The sequence below is a fragment of the Somniosus microcephalus genome, chromosome 5 (assembly GCF_052327205.1).
Source record: "Somniosus microcephalus isolate GS21.2 chromosome 5, FLI_Smic_1.0, whole genome shotgun sequence".
NCBI classification, from domain to species: domain Eukaryota; kingdom Metazoa; phylum Chordata; class Chondrichthyes; order Squaliformes; family Somniosidae; genus Somniosus; species Somniosus microcephalus.
In genome coordinates this window covers 3,825,609-3,847,451 of record NC_140991.1, presented here as the reverse complement: position 1 = coordinate 3,847,451, position 21,843 = coordinate 3,825,609, and the positions used below count along the sequence as shown (strand labels likewise).

Here is a 21,843-nt window from a genome sequence, read left to right as displayed (position 1 = left end):
AGGATCTCTCCTTCCTTCTCTATGCGACTTGGGACTTCTGATGGTTGAATTGCGCCCCAGGATAGGAGGGCAGAGTGAAGATCAGTCCCTGGCTGGCACTGACCGGACAGGCTGTGGATTTGATGCCGGTCTTGTGTAACCAGTCCAGTAGGGATGGAGTTGGTGACCCGTCTCCATTAGATGGAGAATTGGGGTGTGGACGGGGAGAGAAGGAAACTAGAAGCCGGTGCTGCGCTGGGTGGAGTTTCTCCCCCTCCCGGTAACGGTTCCCTTGCCATTCCCCGTGCAGCAACTAACCGCCTTTCATTGACTCTCTCCTGCAGTGTGCACCAAGGATGGGCGGGTCCTGATCGCCATCTCCAAGGATTTGACGCTGCCTCCTGTAAACCTGACAACGGTCCATCTGAAGGATGGACACGGAGCGGAGTGCAGTCCGACCGTGGCCTCTGCAGACACTGTGCTCTTTCAGTTCGCAGTCACTGAGTGTGGCACTACTCAGCGGGTAGGTATTGTGGGCTGGGAGCCCCATCAATGGCTGTCAGTCGGGTGGGAAAGAGGGGGTCTAAAGGGCAATGGGGGCCCTTAAAGACACTACATGTGATAAGGCAATGGCAGACTTGCTCAATTTCTCTGTAATGATGGTCTTCTGTCTCTTGTAGCTGGACGGGGTGAACGCCGTCTATGAAACGGATGTGTTGGGTCAGTTTGAGATCTTGGATGGAGCTTTGGGATCGGTGACCCGGGACAGCCCCTTCAGGTGAGACTGGGAGCACATGGAGCGGGTAGAGAAGGTGAGGAGCTGAATTCTCCAGCCGTGTCCGTTCTCTTGCAGGCTCCATGTCCAGTGCAGTTACAAGGGGAGCCAGGAGTCTGAATTGCAGGTGAAGCCCAGAGTTTACAGCCTTTCTCCGCCACTGCCTGCCACTGAGGCCGGGATCCTGGTTCTGGAGCTGAGAATAGCGAGAGGTAGCGAGTGCTGCTGATGGTTAGTGTCCAACTTCAGGCTCTCTCTCCAAATAGTGGCCGTCCTTCATCGTCTTCTCTTTCCAGATGGTGGCTACCGGAGCTGGTACGTGGCCAGTGACTACCCGATCCTGAGTGTGCTCCGGGACCCCGTGTTTGTGGAGGTTCGAGTCCTGAACCGGAACGATCCGTCCCTTGTGCTGGTGCTCAATGACTGCTGGGCGACCCCCACCCCCGAGCCGCATTCGGGGCTCCGATGGGACCTCCTGGTGGGCAGGTAAGGCAGCGAGTGAGGGACCTTGGGGCAGGCTGGTGATCGGGGAGGGGGGCGACATGGACTGGGTGAAGGAACGGCCAATAATCAAACCAATCTGAGCTCCAGGTTGACGATTGATGACTTGAATGGACTGGTTTCTTTATCTCGTCTAATCTCGGGACTTTGCTTTGATGTGCCGCTGTAACTCTGTAGTTGGGAGTTCCAGGTGCCCTCTCCATATAACCCGCTCTTTCTCTGTTCCAGGTGCCCCTTTACTGGAGACAATTACAAAACCCGCCTCCTCCCGGTAGACGCCGCTTCCCATTCGCCGTTCCCAACTCACCAGAATCGGTTTGTAGTCAGCACTTTCGCTTTCTGGGACCGAGTTTCGGGCCGGGCTCTGAGCGGGGAGGTGAGTTTCCTTCAGTCTTGCTCTCTTGGTTGAACTTGTTCCCTGGGTCTTGCTCACAGTGAGGAGGCCCCTGTTGACCCTTTGACTGTAGAAGCATGAATCTCCTGACTGGGAGCTGTGGCACTGACCACACCGCACTGTCTCTTTCCAGGTTCACTTCCACTGCAGTGCTGAGGTTTGCTTCCCTTCCACCCGAGAGAACTGCACGGCTCCCTGCAGCCCCAGTAAGTAGCTGGGATCTGACTAGAAACTGAACCCTGATGGGGAAGGGTGGGTGTGGGGCATCTGGACACTGGGCCCAACAGTGGGCACAGGAGCAGTGTCCTCAATCTGCCCGCTCAACTCTATCCCAGTTAGTCTACAGCAGGATGGCAATCTGGCTCAGCGGCTCTGAGCACATCTTGCACTGGTTCTGAATGGAATCCACCTCTGGCCTTAAACATTGATCTAGCATCCTGCTGTCACCGGGAGTTCCAGGGTGGAACCGAACCGATATCTGGGGGAGACTTGGGCAATGTGTGTATGTCCAGTGTAACCGCTGGTCAAACTAGTGCTTAAAACGGGTCACTTTCCCTCCCCCGCCCCCAGGAGACCAGACTGGCCATTGGACCCGTCAACGACTGCAAACTTTGCTGGGTTGAAGCGGGTCTTTCTGAGAATAGGGAGTGAATCTTAGTCTGACAGTGAGGGAACCGTATTTAACTAGTACAATCTCACTCCGGTACTCACTGCCCGAGGGTTTTTGCATTGGGCCATCGGATTGACCATCTGATTTGGGGCTTCAGACAGCTGCACATTGAATCGCCCACCTTGAAGTCTTGTCTCTGCCTCTTGTCTCCCCCAGAGAGGCGAAGAAGCGCCGATGACCGGGCTGGGTCCTTGGTGACTGCTGATGGAGCCATCATTTTCCTGGAAGATGAGGAGAGATTGGCTGCTGGGATCCACCAGGAAGAGAAAGGTAAAGGAGGCCCCTGCTACACTCTAGTGATGGAGTAACTAGTGCCCATCTAACCCTCCCTTCTCCCCACAGATGCTGCTGCTGATTCCCCCTCCCGTGTTCTTCCTGGAGTCGCGGTTGGGGTAGCTCTGCTCTCCGTGGCCCTGTTGGTCGGGACTGTTGCCATGTGGAAAATGGACCATCGCCGCAGGGTGGGCTCCGAGTGCAGCTCCGTGGAACTGTAGATGTGTCTGTTGGATAATAAACCCCTGTTATACATGAAACCTGATCTCGTTATATTCAAAGTTCTGGCTGGATTTTACTGTCCTTGTGTTAATTGGTAGCCTGTTTTGGGAATCTATTGGGCCGCTTCTCTCAGCTGCCTTAACAATTGTGCCTCCCAAAAAGAAATCAGCCAAATTTGAGTTCCAGAGCAGTTTTCTATTCGTTCCTGGGATGTGGGTGTCACTGCAAGGGCAGCGTTTATTGCCCTTGTGGTGGTGGTGAGGTGCCTTCTTGAACTGCTACAGTCTGTGGTGAAGATACACTCCCAGTGCTGTTAGGGAGGGAGTTTCAGGATTTTGACCCAGTGATGAAGGAATAGCGATACTGTATTACCAAGTCAGGATGTTGTGATTTGTAGGTGGTGGTGTTCCCATGCACTTGCTGCCCTTGTCATTCTAGGTGGAAGAGGTCACCGGTTTGGGAGGTGCTGCTGGAGCAGCCTTGGCGAGTTGCTGCAGTGCATCTTGTAGATGGTCCACAGTGCACCGGTGGGGCAGTGATTGTGTAAGATGGTGGATGGGGTGCCAATCAAGTGGGCTGCTTTGTCCTGGATGGAGTAGCGCTTCAAGTGGTGTTGGATCTGTACTCATCCAGGCAAGTGGAGAGTATTCCATCACACTTAGTCTTGAAGTCCAGATGCTTGGAGATTACTGGATCTGTGACTGGAGCCTGGCAGAGATACAGGTCTCCAGGCTCCCGTTGTTTCAGGGGTGATGTGGGTTCATGTGACTGGCATTCTCTACAGATAAACTACAATAAATGGTTGGGTTGGGCCTCACTAAAGCGGCAGTGGAAACATTGGGCTAGAAATTCAGTTGTTAGCGCCGGAGAAGTGGGGCGCAAAGCAGCTAGCACCCAGGCATGGCGCGATCTGCGCCTCTCGTGAACTTCAGTCAAGATTTAGCGGCAGCGCAAAACTGCAGCGCCCACTCAGAAGCGCGCACAGATCCTGAAGTCATTTCATGGTGCAATGCCCTTGGTGTTCCCTGATCTGGAACTTCAGTGGCACCCCCTCTGTGCGCCTGGCGCCCCAGCGACTGGTAGGGGGAACGGTTCCCAGTTGCTGCGGGGGGTGCTATTTAAAGGGGACTCCTCCTGCATTATAAGTGGCAGCCATTTTGTGCCAATCCTTCTGGGAGAGACAAGGGGAGAGCTTTCTGCTTTGACTCAGTGCTCGCACAGGTACTTCTGGCTTTAGGCCAGAGCTTTGTACTTGGATTTAACTTTCAGTGCCACAGCCTAGAGTCACCACATCTAATAGGGGCTGCAATGGGTGGAAACGTTGGCTTTCTGCATTGCATTCAAACGACTTGGATGCCGTGAGTGCCAATCGTGGCCAGACAGCAGGGCCAACAGGTGTTGGCACAGGAGGCCTTACCCACCCAGGCTATACCGCCAGCAGTTCTCATATCTGAACATGTCTGAGGAGTAGTGTTTGGAGGCTGTGATGCAGAAGGGAGGTGGTCACTGAGATCTGCCACCTGCTTCGCAGAGATCTGCAGCCACAGATGAGGAGCAGGATGTCTGTCGGTGGCAGTGAAGGTGATGGTGGCTCAACTTCTATGCCACTGGCTCCTTCCAATCTGCTATTGGGGACATTGCCAATATCTCCCAGTTCGCGGTACATTGCTGCATCTAGCAGGTGACCAATGCCCTTGTCAGAAGACCGAGGTTCTGCTGAGTGAGTTTGAGCAGCTAGGGGTCAAATTAAAAAGCAGAACCACAAGGGTAATAATCTCTGGATTACTACCTGAGCCACGTGCAAATTTGGCTAGGGTAAATAAAATTAGTTAAATATGTGGCTCAAAGCCTGGTGTGGGAGAAATGGGTTTTGCTTCCTTGGACACTGGCATCAGTACTGGGACAAGGGAGAGCTGTTCTGTTGGGATGCACTTCACTTGGCCAGTGCTGGGACGAGTGCTGGCGAATCGAATAACTAGGGCTGTAGAGAGGGCTTTAAACTAATTAGTGGGGGGGGGGGAGGTTTTAAGAGCTAAAAATGACAGCAGAGAAGGCAATAGAGTAAGGTAGCAGTGGGGGAATTAAAAACCAGAGCGTGTCAGGAAGGGACAGAATGTATAATAAAGGTAAAGTAGTAAAAGCAGGAATAAATTGCCAAAAAATATTTGAAAGTTCTTTATCTGAATGCACGCAGCATTCGTAACAAAATTGACGAGTTGACGGTACAAATAACTACACATGGGTATGATCTGGTGGCCATTACGGAAACATGGCTGCAAGATAATCATGACTGGGAACTAAACATACAAGGGTATTTAACTATTAGGAAGGACAGACAGGAAGGAAAGGGAGGTGGGGTTGCTATGTTAATCAAGGATGGAATCACTGCAATAGTCAGAAATGATATTGGGTCAAAGGATCAGGGTAGTGAAATAATTTGGGTGGAGATGAGGAATAAGAAGGGGGGGGGGGGAAAGTCACTAGTGGGCGTAGTCTATAGGCCTCCTAACAGTTGTAACTCTCTGGGTCGGATTATAAATCCGGAAATAGTTGGGGCTTGTAATAAGGGAACAGCTATAATCATGGGGGATTTTAACTTTCATATTGACTGGACTAATCAAATTGGGCATGGCAGCCTTGAGGAAGAGTTCATAGAGTGTATTAGGGATGGGTTCCTTGAGCAGTATGTAACTGAACCAACCAGGGGGCAGGCAATCTTCGATCTGGTCCTGTGTAATGAGACCGGATTAATAAAAAATGTCCTAGTAAAGGATCCCCTTGGAATGCGTGACCATAATATGGTTGAATTCCAAATTCTGTTTGAGGGTGAGTTGGATCTCAAACCAGCATACTGAGCTTAAATAAAGGAGACTATGAAGGTATGAGTAGAATTGACTAAAGTGGACTGGGAAAACAGGGAAAACAGATTAAAGTGTAAGACGGTACAAGAGCAGTGGTCTGCATTCAAGGAGATATTTCACATCTTTCAAGATAAATATATTCCACTGAGGAAAAAGGGAGTAAAAGAAAAGACAGCCATCTGTGGCTTGGTAAAGTAATAAAGGATAGTATCCAACTGAAAACAAGGGCATATAAAGTAGCCAAATCTAGTGGGAGGATAGAAGATTGGGAAGCATTTAAAAGCCAGCAAACAATAACTAAAAGATTAATTAAGAAAGGGAAGATAGATTATGAAAGTAAACTAGCAAAAAATATAAAAACATAGCAAGAGATTCTACGGCTATATTTAGGAAAAGAAAAAGGGTGGCTAAAGTGAACGTTGGTCCCTTAGAGGATGGGACCGCGACACTACTGGTGGGGAACATGGAGATGGCAAAGATGCTGAACAAATATTTTGTATCAGTCTTTATGGTAGAGGGCACTAAATATCCCAACACTGGACAAACAGGGGGCAATGAGGGGGGAGAGAGGAGCTAAAGACGATTAAAATCACTAAGGAGATGCTCTCAGTAAAATAATGGGACTTAAGGCGGATAAATCCCCCGGACCTGATGGCCTACATCCTAGGGTTTTGAGAGAAGTGGCGGTAGGGATTGTGGATGCATTGGTGATTATTTTCCAGAACTCCCTGGACTCGGGAAAGGTCCTGGCAGATTGGAAAACTGCTAATGTAACACCCTTATTTAAGAAGGGAAGTAGACCAAAAAGCTAGAAACTATAGACCAGTTAGCCTAACATCTGTGGTTGGCAAAATGTTGCAGTCCATTATTAAGGAAACAGTAACAGAGCATTTGGATAAACATAATTTAATAGGACAGAGTCAGCATGGTTTTATGAAGGGGAAGTTGATGTGCCTTCATAAACCACAAAACTAGAAGTTTTAGACTTTCACAAGTTGGCTATTAATCACTAAGATCAGAACTAACATCTCAACACACTGACTGGCTCGCAGGAATGAGTCATACAGATCCTGGGATCTTTATGTAAGAGAAGTCAGGGGCGGAGCCAAGACCTGGAACATTCCAGGTTAGTCAGGAAAGAGGAAGTGAAACTATACACTGTGTGGGGTAGGGTAATATACATGAGTGCAAAAACGAATACAGGCAAGCCAAACACATTTCATTACATTCACCCCTTCTTTAGATTTAGTCCATTGGGGTGATGTTTCTTCAAAGTTGGTATAAGTGAGTCTGTCAGGAGGTTTTGCGGTTCTCGGTGATTGGCGCAAAGCCGGTTGGGGTGCCTCTAGGGGAGTGGATTCTGGTTCCTCCGCTGTCCGGGCCTCCGCAGTGTCTTCCAGGTTATCTGCAGTGTCCTCCAGGTTAAAGTTGGGTATTGATACCTCTGGGCGTCCTGTCTCTCTTTGGTGTAGGTCTTCCTCGGGTAGTCTCTCATCGTTCTCTCCGCTCCCTGAGGGAGCGAGGTCTTTTATGGAAACAGTGTCCTCTCACCCGTCGGAGTATTCGATATAGGCGTACTGAGGGTTTGTATGGAGGAGCTGTACCTTTTCCACAAGGGGGTCCGTTTTATGGCCTCTCGCGTGCTTCCGCAATAGTACTGTCCCCGGAGAAATCAGCCACGCGGGTAGAGATATGCCCGAGGTAGATTTCCGGGGCAAAACTAACATCTTTTCGTGAGGGGTAGCGTTAGTGGCTGTACATAACAGAGACCTTATGGAGTGGAGCACGTCTGGGAGGACTTCCTGCCAGCGGGAGGTCGGAAGGCCTTTTGACTTTAAGGCGAACGTGACAGCCTTCCAAACAGTAGCATTCTCCCTTTCCACTTGCCCATTACCCCGGGGGTTGTAGCTAGTGGTTCTGCTAGTGGCTATCCCCTTTGAGAGCAAGAACTGGCGCAGTTCGTCACTCATAAATGACGTCCCCCTATCGCTGTGTATGTAGTTCGGCATGCCAAACATGCAGAATAGATTACAGAGACACTTGATGACCGTGGCACTGGTCATGTCTGGGCAGGGAATGGCGAAGGGGAAGCGGGAATATTCATCGATGATATTGAGGAAGTATACGTTACGGTCGGCAGAGGGAAGGGGTCCCTTGAAGTCCAGACTTAGGCGCTCGAATGGCCGTGTGGCTTTGATAAGGTGTGCACGGTCAGGCCTGTAGAAACGAGGCTTGCATTCCGCACAGATGCGGCAGGCTCTGGTCATTGCCCTGACCACCTCGATGGAGTGGGGTAGATTGCGGGACTTTATAAAATGGTATAGTCGGGTGACCCCCTGGGTGACAGAGGTCGTTGTGGAGACCCTGTAATTTCTCCGTATGAATGCTGGCACACATTCCCCGTGATAGGGCGTCTGGGGATTCATTAAGGGCTCCCGGCCTGTACATAATATCATAGTCGAACGTGGATAGTTCGATCCTCCACCTGAGTATTTTGTCATTCTTGATTTTGCCCCTTTTGTTTGTTATTAAACATGAAAGCCACTGACCGCTGGTCGGTGAGCAGGGTGAAACGTTTGCCGGCTAGGTAGTGTCTCCAGTGCCGCACTGCCTCCACTATAGCCTGTGCCTCCTTCTCGACAGAAGAGTGCCTGATTTCAGGTCCCTGAAGGGTTCGGGAGAAGAAGGCCACAGGTCTCCCAGCCTGATTGAGGGTCGCAGCTAAAGCAAAGCCTGACGCATCGCTTTCGACTTGAAAGGGAATGCTTTCGTCCACTGCACACAGTGCAGCCCTTTCAATGTCCTGTTTGATACTGGTGAAAGCCTCCCGAGCTTCAGCTGATAGTGGGAAGGACGTCGATTTAATGAGGGGTCGGGCCTTATCAGAGTAATTGGGCACCCATTGGGCATAATACGAAAAAAATCCCAGGCACCTTTTTAAAGCTTTGGGATTGTGTGGCAGGGGCAGTTCTTTTTAGGGGGCGTAATCGGTCAGGGTCCGGTCCAATTACACCATCTTCCACCACACAGCCGAGGATACAGAGACGGGTTGTGTTGAAGACACATTTGTCTTCGTTGTAGGTTAGATTCAGCTTTAGGGCAGTTTTTAAAAATCTCGCAAGATTTAGATCGTGGTCTTGCTGGTTGTGCCCGCAGATAGAGACATTCTCCAGATAGGGGTAGGTAGCTTGTAGTTTATTCTCGTCAACCATGCGGTCCATCTCACGTTGGAAGACCGAGACCCCATTTGTTACCCCGAAGGGCACTCTGAGAAAATGGTAGAGGCATCCGTTCGCCTCGAAGGCGGTGTATGGGCGGTCCTCCGTTCTAATGGGGAGCTGGTGATACGCGGATTTGAGGTCGATAGTCGAGAAGACTCGGTATTGCGCGATCTGGTTGACCATTTCTGATATGCGGGGTAAAGGGTAGGCATCCAGCTGGGTATAAATATTAACAGTCTGGCTGTAGTCAATTACCATCCGTTTCTTTTCGCTATTTTTAACTATGACTACTTGGGCACGCCACGGACTGGTACTGCATTCAATAATGCCTTCCCGCAGGAGTCTGTCCACTTCCGCCTTGATAAAGTGTCTGTCTTCCAGACTGTACCGTCTACTTTTGGTCGCTATGGGCCTACAGTTCGGAGCGAGATTAGCGAATAAAGAGGGCGGGCTGATTTTTAAGGTTGATAGGCCACAGACTGTGAGCGGCGGCTGGCACCCGCCATATGCTAGCGTGACACTTTCGTGGTGGCACTGGAAGTCCAGGCCCAAGATTACATTAACACAGAGTTCTGGCATCACGAGGAGTTTAAAATCCTTGTAGTCCGTGCCTTTTACAGTCAGTGTTACCACACAGTAGCCCAAAATGTCCGAAATGTGGGGCTTAGCAGCCACAGCAATTCTGCTCCGTGTAGGGGTTACCGTTAATGAGTGCTGCCATACCAGGCTAGGGTGGATAAAACTCTCGGTACTCCCACAGTCAATTAAACATTTCGTTATATCCCGTTTACCTGTATGTCCATCATGGATTTTGTCAACGGGTGTGGAATCGCGGACCAATTCGTCAGAGTACGCGTTGGCCATCACGGCCTTGCAGTTACAGTCCCGGACCAAGTCCTTTAGGCCCTGTAAGAAATCGTCCACTGATTCCTCAGGTTGCTGCTTGCGTGTAGCCAGCAGATGTCTGGCGTACACTTCGTTTACTGGCCTCTGGTATTGGGCCTTCAGGATAGTGATGGCCTCCATGTAAGAGGTGGCGTCCCGGATGGACGAATAAATCCGATGATTAACGCGAGTAGTCAGTAGACTCAGTTTATCTACCTTGCTAGTGGATGAGGCCCTCGCGAAGAGTTCGAAGCATTTGAGCCAGTGTCCAAATTGATTTGATGCTTCAGCAGAATATGGATCCAAGTCCAGACGCTCTGGTTTTAGGAGTCGATCCATCCTAGTATTCTTCAGTGATTAAAATTGATGTGCCTTCAATAACCACAAAACTAGAAGTTTTAGACTTTAACAAGTTGGCTTTTAATCACTAAGATCAGAGCTAACATCTCAACACACTGACTGGCTCGCAGGAATGAGTCATACAGATCCTGGGATCTTTATGTAAGAGAAGTCAGGGGCGGAGCCAAGAGCCAAGACCTGGAACATTCCAGGTTAGTCAGGAAAGAGGAAGTGAAACTATACACCGTGTGGGGGAGGGTAATATACATGAGTGCAAAACGAATACAGGCAAGCCAAACACATTTCATTACAGAAGTCATGTTTGACAAATTTGCTCGTATTCTTTGAGGATGTAACATACAGGTTGGATAAAGGGGAACCAGTGGATGTAGTCCATTTGGACTTCCAAAAGGCATTTGACAAGGTTCCACACTAGATTACTGATCAAGATAAGAAATCATGGGATTGGGGGTAATATACTGGCATAGGTGGAAGATTGGCTATCTAACAGAAAACAAAGAGTTGGGATAAATGGTTCATTCTCGGGCTGGCAATCGGTAACTAGTGGTGTTCCGCAGGGGTCAGTGCTGGGACCCCAACTCTTTACAATCTATATTAACGATTTGGAGGAAGGGACCGAGTGCAACATATCCAAGTTTGCCGACGGTACAAAGATGTGAGGGAAAGCAATGAGTGAGGAGGACATAAAAAACCTGCAAAAGGACATAGACAGGCTAAGTGAGTGGGCAGAGATTTGGCAGATGCAATATAATGTTGGAAAGTGTGAGGTTATGCACTTTGGCAGAAAAAATCAAAGAGCAAGTTATTATCTAAATGGAGAGAAACTGCAAAGTGCTACAGTACAAAGGGATCTGGGGGTCCTGGTGCATGAAACACAAAAAGTTAGTATGCAGGTGATCAAGAAGGCCAATGGAATCTTGGCTTTTATTGCAAGGGGGATGGAGTATAAAAACAGGGAAGTCTTGCTGCAGTTATACAGGGTATTGTTGAGGCCACACCTGGAATACTGCGTGCAGTTTTGGTTTCCATATTTAAGAAAAGATATACTTGCTCTCGCGGCGGTTCAGAGAAGGTTCATTCGGTTGATTCCGGAGATGAGGGGGTTGACGTATGAGGAAAGGTTGAGTAGGTTGGGACTCTACTCATTGGAGTTCAGAAGAATGAGAGGCGATCTTATCGAAACATATAAGATTGTGAGGGGGCTTGATCGGGTGGATGCGGGGAGGATGTTTCCACTGATGGGTGAGACTAGAACTAGGGGGCATAATCTAAGAATAAGGGGCTGCGCTTTCAAAACTGAGATCAGGAGAAACTTCTTCACTCAGGGTAGGAAATCTATGGAATTTGCTACCCCAGAGAGCTGTGGAAGCTGCAACATTAAATAAATTAAAAATGGAGATAGACAATTTCCTAGCAGATAAGGGAATTAGGGGTTACGGGGACAGGCCAGGGAAGTGGACGTGAATCTAGATTCAGATCAGCCATGATCCTATTGAATGGCGGAGCAGGCCTGAAGGGCCGTATGCCCTACTCCTGCTCCTACTTCTTATGCCCTTCCCCATGACCCTGGACAAGCAGCAAGAGCGTGCAATGGGATTTGGGAGAATAGCGGGATTCCCCGTGGTGCAGGGCGCCATTGACTGCACGCATGTGGCTTGACGGGCACCTTTACAGCATGCTGAGGATTACCGCAACCACAAGGGCTACCATTCACTCAACGTCCAGTTGGTGTGTGACCACAGGCAGCTCATACTAGCTGTTAATGCCTGCTTTCCAGGCAGAAGCCACGATGCCTTCATCCTGCGCCAGACTTCTGTGGCATACATTTTCGAAGCCCAGGCTCACCCATGAGGATGGCTTCTCGGGGACAAGGGCTATCCTTTGTGCACCTGCCTGATGACCCCGCTCCCTGCGCCTAGCACCCCTGCTGAAGAGCGATACAATGACAGCCATCAAGCTACCAGGAACATCATTGAGCACACAATTGCTATGCTCAAGTAACGGTTCCACTGTCTAGACTGTTCCTGCCATGGAAGGAGTGCAGCAAAGATTCATCAGGATGATACCTGGGGTGGCAGGAATGACTTATGAGGAGAGATTGTGTCGATTGGGCTTATACTCACTGGAGTTTAGAAGATTGAGAGGGGATCTCATTGAAACCTATAAATTCTGTCAGGCCTGGATAGACTAGATGCAGGAAGGATGTTCCCGATGGCCGGGGAGTCCAGAACCAGGGGTCATAGTCTAAGGATAAGGGGTAAGCCATTTAGGACTGAAATGAGGAGGAATTTCTTCACCCAGAGAGTGGTGAACCTGTGGAATTCTCTGCCACAGAGGGTGGTGGAGGCCAGTTCATTAAATATATTCAAGAAGTAGTTGAATATATTCAGGCTAAAGGGATATGGGGAGAAGGCCGGGACAGGGTACTGAATTTGGATGATCAGCCATGATCTCATTGAATGGTGGAGCAGGCTCAAAGGGCCGAATGGCCTGCTCCTATCTTCTATGTGCCACAGGAGCCCTACCATACTCGCCTGAGTGAGTCTCCCATTTCATTGTAGTGTGATGCATGCTGCACAACCTGGCTATCCTCAGGACTCAGCCACTGCCAGCAGACATTGGAGGACCACCAGAGGAGGAGAACCAAGACGGCAGGGAGGCACAAAGTGCAAGGGCCGTCCGTCGGTGGCTTATTGCAACTCAGTTCTAGGCCCCCTTTCCGGGAATGGCTTGTGCCAATGAAAGAACATGAATGGAGCTGCTCCGCAAGCCCTCAGCCGGTTAAGGCAACAACTAGTTCAAAGTGCAAACATGGACAATGTGAATAAAGGGAATTTTTTATTGTGTAAACTCTGTGCCCTTCCCGCATGACAAACTAATTCAGATAAACCCCCCAAAAAACAGTCAGAGACATAACTGGCTCTCACAACCTTCAGAAAATCAAAAAAACAGTTAAACAAAAATGACCATGATCCTTGGCCTTCATATAAAAAACAAACATTCCTGCCCCGCATATAAAAAACAAACACAACATTCCTGGCCCTCATATAAAAAACAAACCCAACAGTCTCAGCCTTCATATATAAAAAGAACATTCTCGGCCTTCATATGTAAACACAACATTTGGCCACACCTACTTTTTTCCCTGCGAGGGTGATCTGCCTCACTTCCGCGAGTGGCCCCTTCCCGCCCTGCAGCTCCTCCTCAATGGGACCCCAGTGGCTGCAGCAAGGCTGGGGGAAGGCTGCTGAGGGTCAGATGGTGAGACGGCAGATGCCCTTGGGGGACGGCCTGGACCAGCTCTGGGCTTGGAGGGCCTGGCTGCTGTCTGCTCCAACTCTGCTTGGGCGGCAGCAGTCTGTCCTACGGGTGATGGCAGCTGCAGTGGAGGAGGAATGCTGCCAACCTGACAGAGCACAGGCACTCCCTGGTCGGCTGATACACTGGCATTCGCACGGGCCAGCACTGCAGCATGCGCAGCAATCTGCTGAAGCACAGACTGCTGGGCTTCTGCGGCACGGCGAGACCCCGGCGATGCCTCGTCGATCCAGCGAGGGTGTCAGCAGTTAGTGCCCGTGTGGCCCTGATCTGTGTCTGCATCAGACCAGCCAGTGAATGCACGGCACGACTGAGCACTTGGCTGGAAGCCGCCTGTGATGCAGCGAAGTCCTGCTGACTCCTAGCCTGTGCTGCCGCGAAGTCCTGCAGACTCCTTGCCTGTGCTGCACTGAATTTCTGCAGACCCCTGGCCTGTGCTGCCCTGAATTCCTGCAGACTCCTGGCCTGTGCTGCCCCGAATTCCTGAACACTCCTTGCCAGTGACTCTATGGAGTCAGGCATCCTTGCCACTGCAGCCATGAGCTCAGTGTGCCTGCGCTCAGCCTGGATGCCCATTTCACCAAGGAGCCGCACCTCCTCTGCGCTCACTGTAGCAGGACTGGAGGCCGCACTCACCCTCCGGGGAGAAGGCCGCTGAGCTTCCCCACCACTCCCGCGTTGCTGCTGCCCGCTGGGCCCAGGAGCTTCACTCTCCTCAGACCCTTCCCCCCTGCTCCCCTCCAGGGAAGACGTGGCCCCATCATGGCCATGGGCTGCCTCGGCTGAGGGTGTCACTGATGGGCCAGCTTCCTCTTCCTCCTCCTTGAATTCAGAATCACTGACAGTGGCAGCTTGAGGGGCCGCCTCCTCACCTGGCGAATCAACATCTGAAAGCAGGGAGGCACAAGAGTTGTTTTAGAGTGAGGACAGGGCGGCAGCGAGGGAGGCATGAGTGCTGCTATGCACTGCATTGGTTCGATAGTGGCAAAGGATGCTGGTGTGAGGCACAAGTGGAAAGAGAGAGGTCAAAAAGGTGATGACCTTGCCATTGCTGTCCAGAACAGGGTCAGCATCTCCACTGGCGACGGGGCCAATCAGCCGGCCTGCCATAATGCGCTCCACACGCTGCTCCAGGTCGCTGAGTTGTTTGAGGTCAGGATGGCCTCCCCCAGTCCGTAGCTGCTGCCTGGGATTGTGGGCCAGCTTGCCCTGCAAGAGAAAGGACGGCCTCTGAGTACAATGTCAAGCCCTGATCTTGCCTGCACTGCTTCCCATGGTGGAATAGCCCTGACAGTGTCAAGCCCTCATCTTGCCTGCACTGCCTCCCATGGTGGAATAGCCCTGACAGTGTCAAGCCCTGATCTTGCCTGCACTGCCTCCCATGGTGGAATAGCCCTGACAGTGTCAAGCCCTCATCTTGCCTGCACTGCCTCCCATGGTGGAATAGCCCTGACAGTGTGTAAAGTGCTGAATGTGCAAGTGGTTTTCATGAGAGTCCCATAGCTCTTGGATGAGGGCTGGGCATTGGGGTTTTCAGGTCCCTTTGGCCAGAAACTTAGGTGCACATGCCGGGATGAAGAGGATAGTGGAAAGGGTACTCACCCTGATAACCCGAGTGAGGTCGTTGAAATTTTTTCTGCATTGAACTGGAGTCCTGGCAACCATGCTGTTGGTGGTCACCCTGTTTGCCACCTTCCTCCAGGCTTTTCGGTACTTGCTGGGAAGCAGCCTCCTCCCACTGTCAGGGAAGAGGACAGGTCGCCTGCGCTCCACTGCGCCAACCGGTAGCCTCGGCACCCTCGCTGAAGCGCTCCGCTCGCTTCCTAGCCATCTCCATTGTCCTGGGCATTGAACTGTTGAACCAGCAATGGTCAGGCCTTGCTTCAGGGCTGCAGTGTGCAGGGCGTGGCAGCCAAACAAATCGACCCTCCCCCTTTAAGAGCTGACCGGCGCCAGCGTGTCTGCCTTCAATCAGCAACTTGCCGCACCTGCGCTGCGCCCGCCCTCGGTGTTAGCACCTCGGCTCGCCGGCTTAGCGCCTTATGATAGGCGTGCATCGCCTGCTTTAGCGCAGCAGCAACCTCTTGGGGCGATGCAACTCAATTTCGGCGAAGGTGGCGCTAAGTTGCGCCGGACGCTAAATTTAGCGAACGCCCGGCTGTAGCGCCCCAAACGTGGCGATACTGAATTTCTAGGCCATTGAACTTTCTTTCCTCCAATGCCCCCAGGGCTGCGAATGTTAGGACAATTGGAATGGCCAAGGTTGAGCTTCAGGTTTAACTCTGGTAACGAGGGATATAAATCGAATGGGCTCGGTTCAGTGTTCACTCACTGATACAATTTGCTCTTTTGGTGCAAAACTGATGAAATATCTAACTTGAGAGGGACCCAGGAAGGGAATGCAAACTAATTTCTAATTGGTTCCTGATGGTGCACTGGAACACGGGCCGGAGAGACGATGGCAAATGACACTGATGGCCAGCATTCTCGGGTCAGTTTTTAAAAATGTGTTTGAGATGTGGGTGTCACTGGCAAGGCTGGCATTTATTGCCCATCCCTAATTGCCCTTGAGGAGGTGGTGAGCTGCCGTCTTGAACCACTGCAGTCCGTGTGGTGAAAGTGCTCCCACAGTGCTATTAGGGAGTTCCAGGACTTTGATCCAGTGACGATGAAGGATCGACAATATATTTCCAAGTCAGGATAGTGTAACTTGGAGGGGAATTTGGAGGTGGTGGTGTTCCCATGCCCCTGCTGCCCTTGTCCTTCTAGGTGGAAGAGGTCGTGGGTTTGGGAGGTGCTGTCAAAGAAGCCTTGGCGAGTTGCTGCAGTGCATCTTGTAGATGGTACACACTGCAGCCACAGTACGCCACTTTCAGCCCAATAACCTCTCTACACTGTCCCATCAGTCTCTTCCAGGTCAAGTATGGCACAGGGCTTTGTAACTTGGACTTGCTGTCCATTTCGTGTCCAGTGGATGGGAAATCTGATTTAATGCTCCCTCTTCAGCATCATCTACCCTCCTTTCCATTTCCCACACCAGCGTTCCTAGTGGTCTCCCTAAGGGAGGATTGTAGTGCCACCAGGTTTTTGCTGCACCCATTGGGACAGGCTCAAAATCCCTGATCTTTCTCATGGGACCTGTGTAAGTAGTGGAGAGAAGCTACACGCCCCTACACGTGGGCAAGGGGGAGCTCTTGTGAGAAGCGCAGAGAGAATGCTGTTAATGCACAGAATGTCTGTATGAAATTTAAAAGTTCAAGCTGAGAATTTGACCTTCAGTGTTTGCCCATGTGAAGGGGCTTCAGCCTCACTGCTGTATAATTCTGGAACCAATTCCCTCAGAGCTCTGGTGCTGAGTGTCCTGGGCCCCCAAGAGAAAGCTAGGTGCGCAAACTCATTGACCCCCGCCCTGCCCGCTGCTCCCTAACCACCCCCCCCACAAAGTCTGCTGACCATCCAAGTTACTGCTGGAACCCCCAGACTGGGGCTACCTGTGGCTGCAGGGTGAAGGACTGATGCTGGTCTCACTGACTGGCAAACAATAAGGGTCCTTGCAGGAAAGGGGCAGACTTGCATTTCTGTAGCACCTTTCACAATGTCCCAAGTGATTTACAGCCAAGAGAAGTACTTTTATTTTTCAAGTGTTGTCACTGTTGAAGTGTAGGTAACACAGCTGCCAATTTGTGCACAGCAAGCTGCCACACACAGCAATGAGAGAATCTGCTTTCACAATGTAGGTCGAGGGGGTAAATGTGTGGCCAGCACACCTGGGTGAACTCCCCTGCTTTTGGTTGACAGTGCCCTGGGATCTTGTATGCCCACCTGAGAGGGCACCATTAGAGAGATGGCCCCTCCCACAGTGCAGCACCCCCTCAGTACTGCCCTGAAGTGTTAGTCTGGATTATAGGCTTCAGTCTCTGGAGCGGGGCTTGAACCCACAACACTCTGACTCAGGGGTGAGAGAGCTACTCACTGAACCAAGGCTGACAATAGGGGTACTTGGGACTCCATGGGATTATACCAGGGAAAAGTGTTCCTTTGTTTGCGGTTTTGAACCATTATAGACTTAATGATAAAACTATTAGGACACGATTGGTCTGCGTACAGCACATTCAAGAAGTTTATTTTGGATTAGTTTAGAGTTAGTCAGTGTTACACTAAATCATTGCGATGCATCAGTAAATGCAGCTGCTGTTAATGGTCTTTCCAACACAAGCCAATCAGCTGCCTTTGAGAAATCGCACCCCGAGATCTGAAATGAACAAATAAAGAGCGTTAGAATTGGCTTCCTCAATTCCAGAAGAAAGAACAGATGTGCAGTGATCCAGGATTTCACCAGCATAGCCCAACATCGCAACCACTGGCTCACTTTTGAAGTATTGACACTGGTGCAGTTAAACATGGCAGTCATTGGTGTACAGCAAGATCCCACAGACAACAATGGGATGTAAAACCAGTTGGTCTGTATTTGTTTGGTGGTAGTGGAGAGCAGAATGTTCCCTATCCTTCCAATAGTGTCCTTTACCTGACCCATAAATGGAACCTTCGGCTACGGTCTCATCAAAGAGATAGCAGCTCTGGCAATGCAGCACTCCCTCAGTACTGACCCGTCGACAGTGCAGCGCTCCCTCAGTAATGACCCGTCAACAGTGCAGCGCTCCCTCAGTAATGACCCTCCGACAATGCAGCGCTCCCTCAGTACTGTCCCTCCGACAATGCGGCGCTCCCTCAGTACTGCCCCTCTGACAGTGCAGTGCTCCCTCAGTACTGCCCCTCCGACAGTGCAGTGCTCCCTCAGTACTGACCCGCCGACAGTGTGGCGCTCCCTCAGTACTGTCCCTCCGACAGTGCGGCGCTCCCTCAGTACTGCCCCGCCGACAGTGCAGTGCTCCCTCAGTACTGACCCGCTGACAGTGTGGCGCTCCCTCAGTACTGCCCCTCCGACACTGCAGCGCTCCCTCAGTACTGACCCGTCGACAGTGCAGCGCTCCCTCAGTACTGACCTGCCGACAGTGCAGCACTCCCTCAGTACAGATCCTCCGACAGTGCAGCACTCCCTCAGATCTTCCCCCCGTGGCCACCAACCTCATAGTTCCCCAACCCCACACAACCCGCTTCTACCTCCTTCCCAAGATCCACAAACAGGACTGCCCCGGTAGACCCATCGTTTCAGCCTGTTTTTGCCCCACGGAACTTATCTCTTCCTATCTCGACTCTATCTTTTCTCCCCTTGTCCAGTCTCTTCCCACCTACATCCGCGACTCTTCTGACACCCTCCGCCACTTTAACAGTTTCCACTTTCCTGGCCCCAACCGCTTCCTTTTCACCATGGACGTACAATCCCTCTACACCTCCATCCCCCACCAGGATGGCCTGAGGGCGCTCCGCTTCTTCCTTGAACAGAGGCCCAACCAGTCCCCATCCACCACCACCTTCCTCTGCCTGGCTGAACTTGTTCTCACATTGAACAACTTCTCCTTTGACTCCACTCATTTCCTCCAAATCAAAGGTGTTGCCATGGGTACCAGCATGGGTCCTAGCTATGCCTGCCTTTTCCTGGGATATGTGGAACACTCTTTGTTCCAGTCCTACTCGGGTCCCCTCCCTCACCTCTTTTTCCGGTACATTGATGACTGTATTGGTGCCGTTTCCTGCTCTCGCCCTGAACTAGACAATTTCATTCACTTTGTCCCCAATTTCCACCCCTCCCTCACCTTCACATGGTCCATCTCTGACTCTTCCCTTCCCTTCCTCGACATCTCCGTCTCCATCTCTGGGGATAGGTTACTGACCAACATTCACTATAAGCCCATTGACTCCCACAGCTACCTGGACTACACTTCCACCCACCCCGCCTCCTGTAAGGACTCTATTCCATTCTCCCAGTTTCTCCGTCTCCGCCGCATCTGCTCCGACGATGCCACCTTCCACACCAGTGCTTCCGACATGTCTTAATCTAGAGCCGTCTTTTGTCTCTTTACTGGTCCCATCACCATCTCGTCTGGTTTTGAATATCTCTTAATGTCTCTTCACTTCTCTTTTGTTCTTTATCCCCATTTCCCAGCCTCCAAACTGGCCTTTTAATCTGTTTCATTTCCTGTGTTTTTTCTGAGTCCTGTCGAAGGGTTTTGATCTGAAACGTTGACTCTGTTTCTCTCTCTATGGATGATGCCTGGCCTGCTGAGTTTTTCCACCAGTTTCTGTTGTTGTTTCGGATTTCCAGCATCCGCAGTATTTTGCTATCAGAAATAAACCAGTACCGCAGCCTCTTCTACAGCAGCGCCCCTCGCAGACAGTCACCGGTACTGCAGCCTCATCTACAGCAGCGCCCCTCGCAGACAGTCACTGGTACCGCAGCCTCTTCTACAGCAGCGCCCCTCGCAGACAGTCGCCGGTACCGCAGCCTCATCTACAGCAGCGCCCCTCGCAGACAGTCGCCGGTACCGCAGCCTCATCTACAGTAGCGCCCCTCGCAGACAGTCGCCGGTACCGCAGCCTCATCTACAGCAGCGCCCCTCGCAGACAGTCGCCGGTACCGCAGCCGCATCTACAGCAGCGCCCCTCGCAGACAGTCACCGGTACCGCAGCCTCATCTACAGCAGCGCCTCTCGCAGACAGTCACTGGTACCGCAGCCTCATCTACAGCAGCGCCCCTCGCAGACAGTCACCGGTACCGCAGCCTCATCTACAGCAGCGCCCCTCGCAGACAGTCACCGGTACTGCAGCCTCAACTACAGCAGCGCCCCTCGCAGACAGTCGCCGGTACTGCAGCCTCATCTACAGCAGCGCCCCTCGCAGACAGTCGCCGGTACCGCAACCTCATCTACCGCAGCGCCCCTCGCAGACAGTAGCCAGTACTGCAGCCTCATCTACAGCTGCGCCCCTCGCATACAGTAGCCGGTACTGTAGCCTCATCTACAGCAGCGCCCCTCGCAGACAGTCGCCGGTACCGGATCCTCATCTACAGCAGCGCCCCTCGCAGGCAGTCACCGGTACCGCAGCCACATCTACAGCAGCGCCCCTCACAGACAGTCGCCGGTACTGCAACCTCATCTACAGCAGCGCCCCTCGCAGACAGTAGCCGGTACCGCAGCCTCATCTACAGCAGCGCCCCTCGCAGATAGTCGTCGGTACTGCAGCTTCATCTACAGCAGCGCCCCTCGCAGTTAACAGGAGGAGGCGGCTCCAAAAATATCCCCATCCTCATTGATGGTGGAGCCCAGCATGTGAGTGCAAAAGACAAGGCTGAAGCATTTGCAACTACCTTCAGCCAGAATTGCCGAGTGGATGATCCATCTCGGCCTCCTCCTGAGGTCCCCAGCATCACAGATGGCGGTCTTCAGCCCATTCAATTCACTCCACGTGATGTCAAGAAACGGCTGAAGACACTGGATACTGCAAAGGCTATGGGCCCTGACAACATTCCGGCAATAGTACTGAAGACTTGTGCTTCAGAACTAGCTGCGCCCCTAGCCAAGCTGTTCCAGTACAGCTACAACACTGGCAGCTACCCGGCAATGTGGAAAATTGCCCAAGTATGTCCTGTTTACAAAAAGCAGGACAAATCCAACCTGGCCAATTACCGTCCCATCAGTCTACTCTCAATCATCAGCAAAGTGATGGAAGGTGTCGTCGACAGTGCTATCAAGCGGCACATACTCAGCAATAACCTGCTAACTGACGCCCAGTTTGGGTTCCGCCAGGGCCACTCAGCTCCTGACCTCATTACAGCCTTGGTCCAAACATGGACAAAAGAGCTGAACTCAAGAGGTGAGGTGACAGTGACTGCCCTTGACATCAAGGCAGCATTTGATCGAGTGTGGCATCAAGGAGCTCTAGCAAAACTGAAGTCAATGGGAATCAAGGGGAAAACTCTCCATTGGTTGGAATCATACCTAGCACAAAGGAAGTTGGCTGTGGTTGTTGGAGGTCATAGAGTCATAGAGTCATAGAGTCATAGAGTAATACAGCACAGATAGAGGCCCTTCGGCCCATCGTGTCCATGCCGGCCATCAAGCCCTGTCTAATCTAATCCCATATTCCAGCATTTGGCCCGTAGCCTTGTATGCTATGGCATTTCAAATGCTCATCCAAATGCTTCTTAAATGTTGTGAGGGTTTCTGCCTCCACAACCCTTTCAGGCAGTGAGTTCCAGACTCCAACCACCCTCTGGGTGAAAAAGTTCTTTCTCAAATCCCCTCTAAACCTCCCTCCCTTTACCTTGAATCTATGCCCCCTAGTTATTGACCCCTCTACTAAGGGGAAAAGCTCCTCAGCATCCATCCTATCTATGCCCCTCACAATTTTGTACACCTCAATCATGTCCCCCCTCAGCCTCCTCTGCTCCAAGGAAAACAAACCCAATCTGCCCAGTCTCTCTTCAT

General features: G+C 51.4%; 1 protein-coding gene across 1 annotated transcript in view; it reads left to right on the top strand.

The window, feature by feature from the left end:
- Positions 1-1,410: 1,410 nt before the first annotated feature.
- The window catches only part of LOC147116809 (zona pellucida sperm-binding protein 4-like), a 52,437-nt gene continuing 32,004 nt past the window's right edge, over positions 1,411-21,843 (top strand). The window contains exons 1-4 of the mRNA XM_085987169.1: positions 1,411-1,445; positions 1,484-1,631; positions 1,783-1,855; positions 2,476-2,589. Coding sequence (XP_085843295.1) covers positions 1,411-1,445; positions 1,484-1,631; positions 1,783-1,855; positions 2,476-2,589 — 370 coding nt within the window. The remainder of the gene's footprint in view (positions 1,446-1,483; positions 1,632-1,782; positions 1,856-2,475; positions 2,590-21,843) is intronic.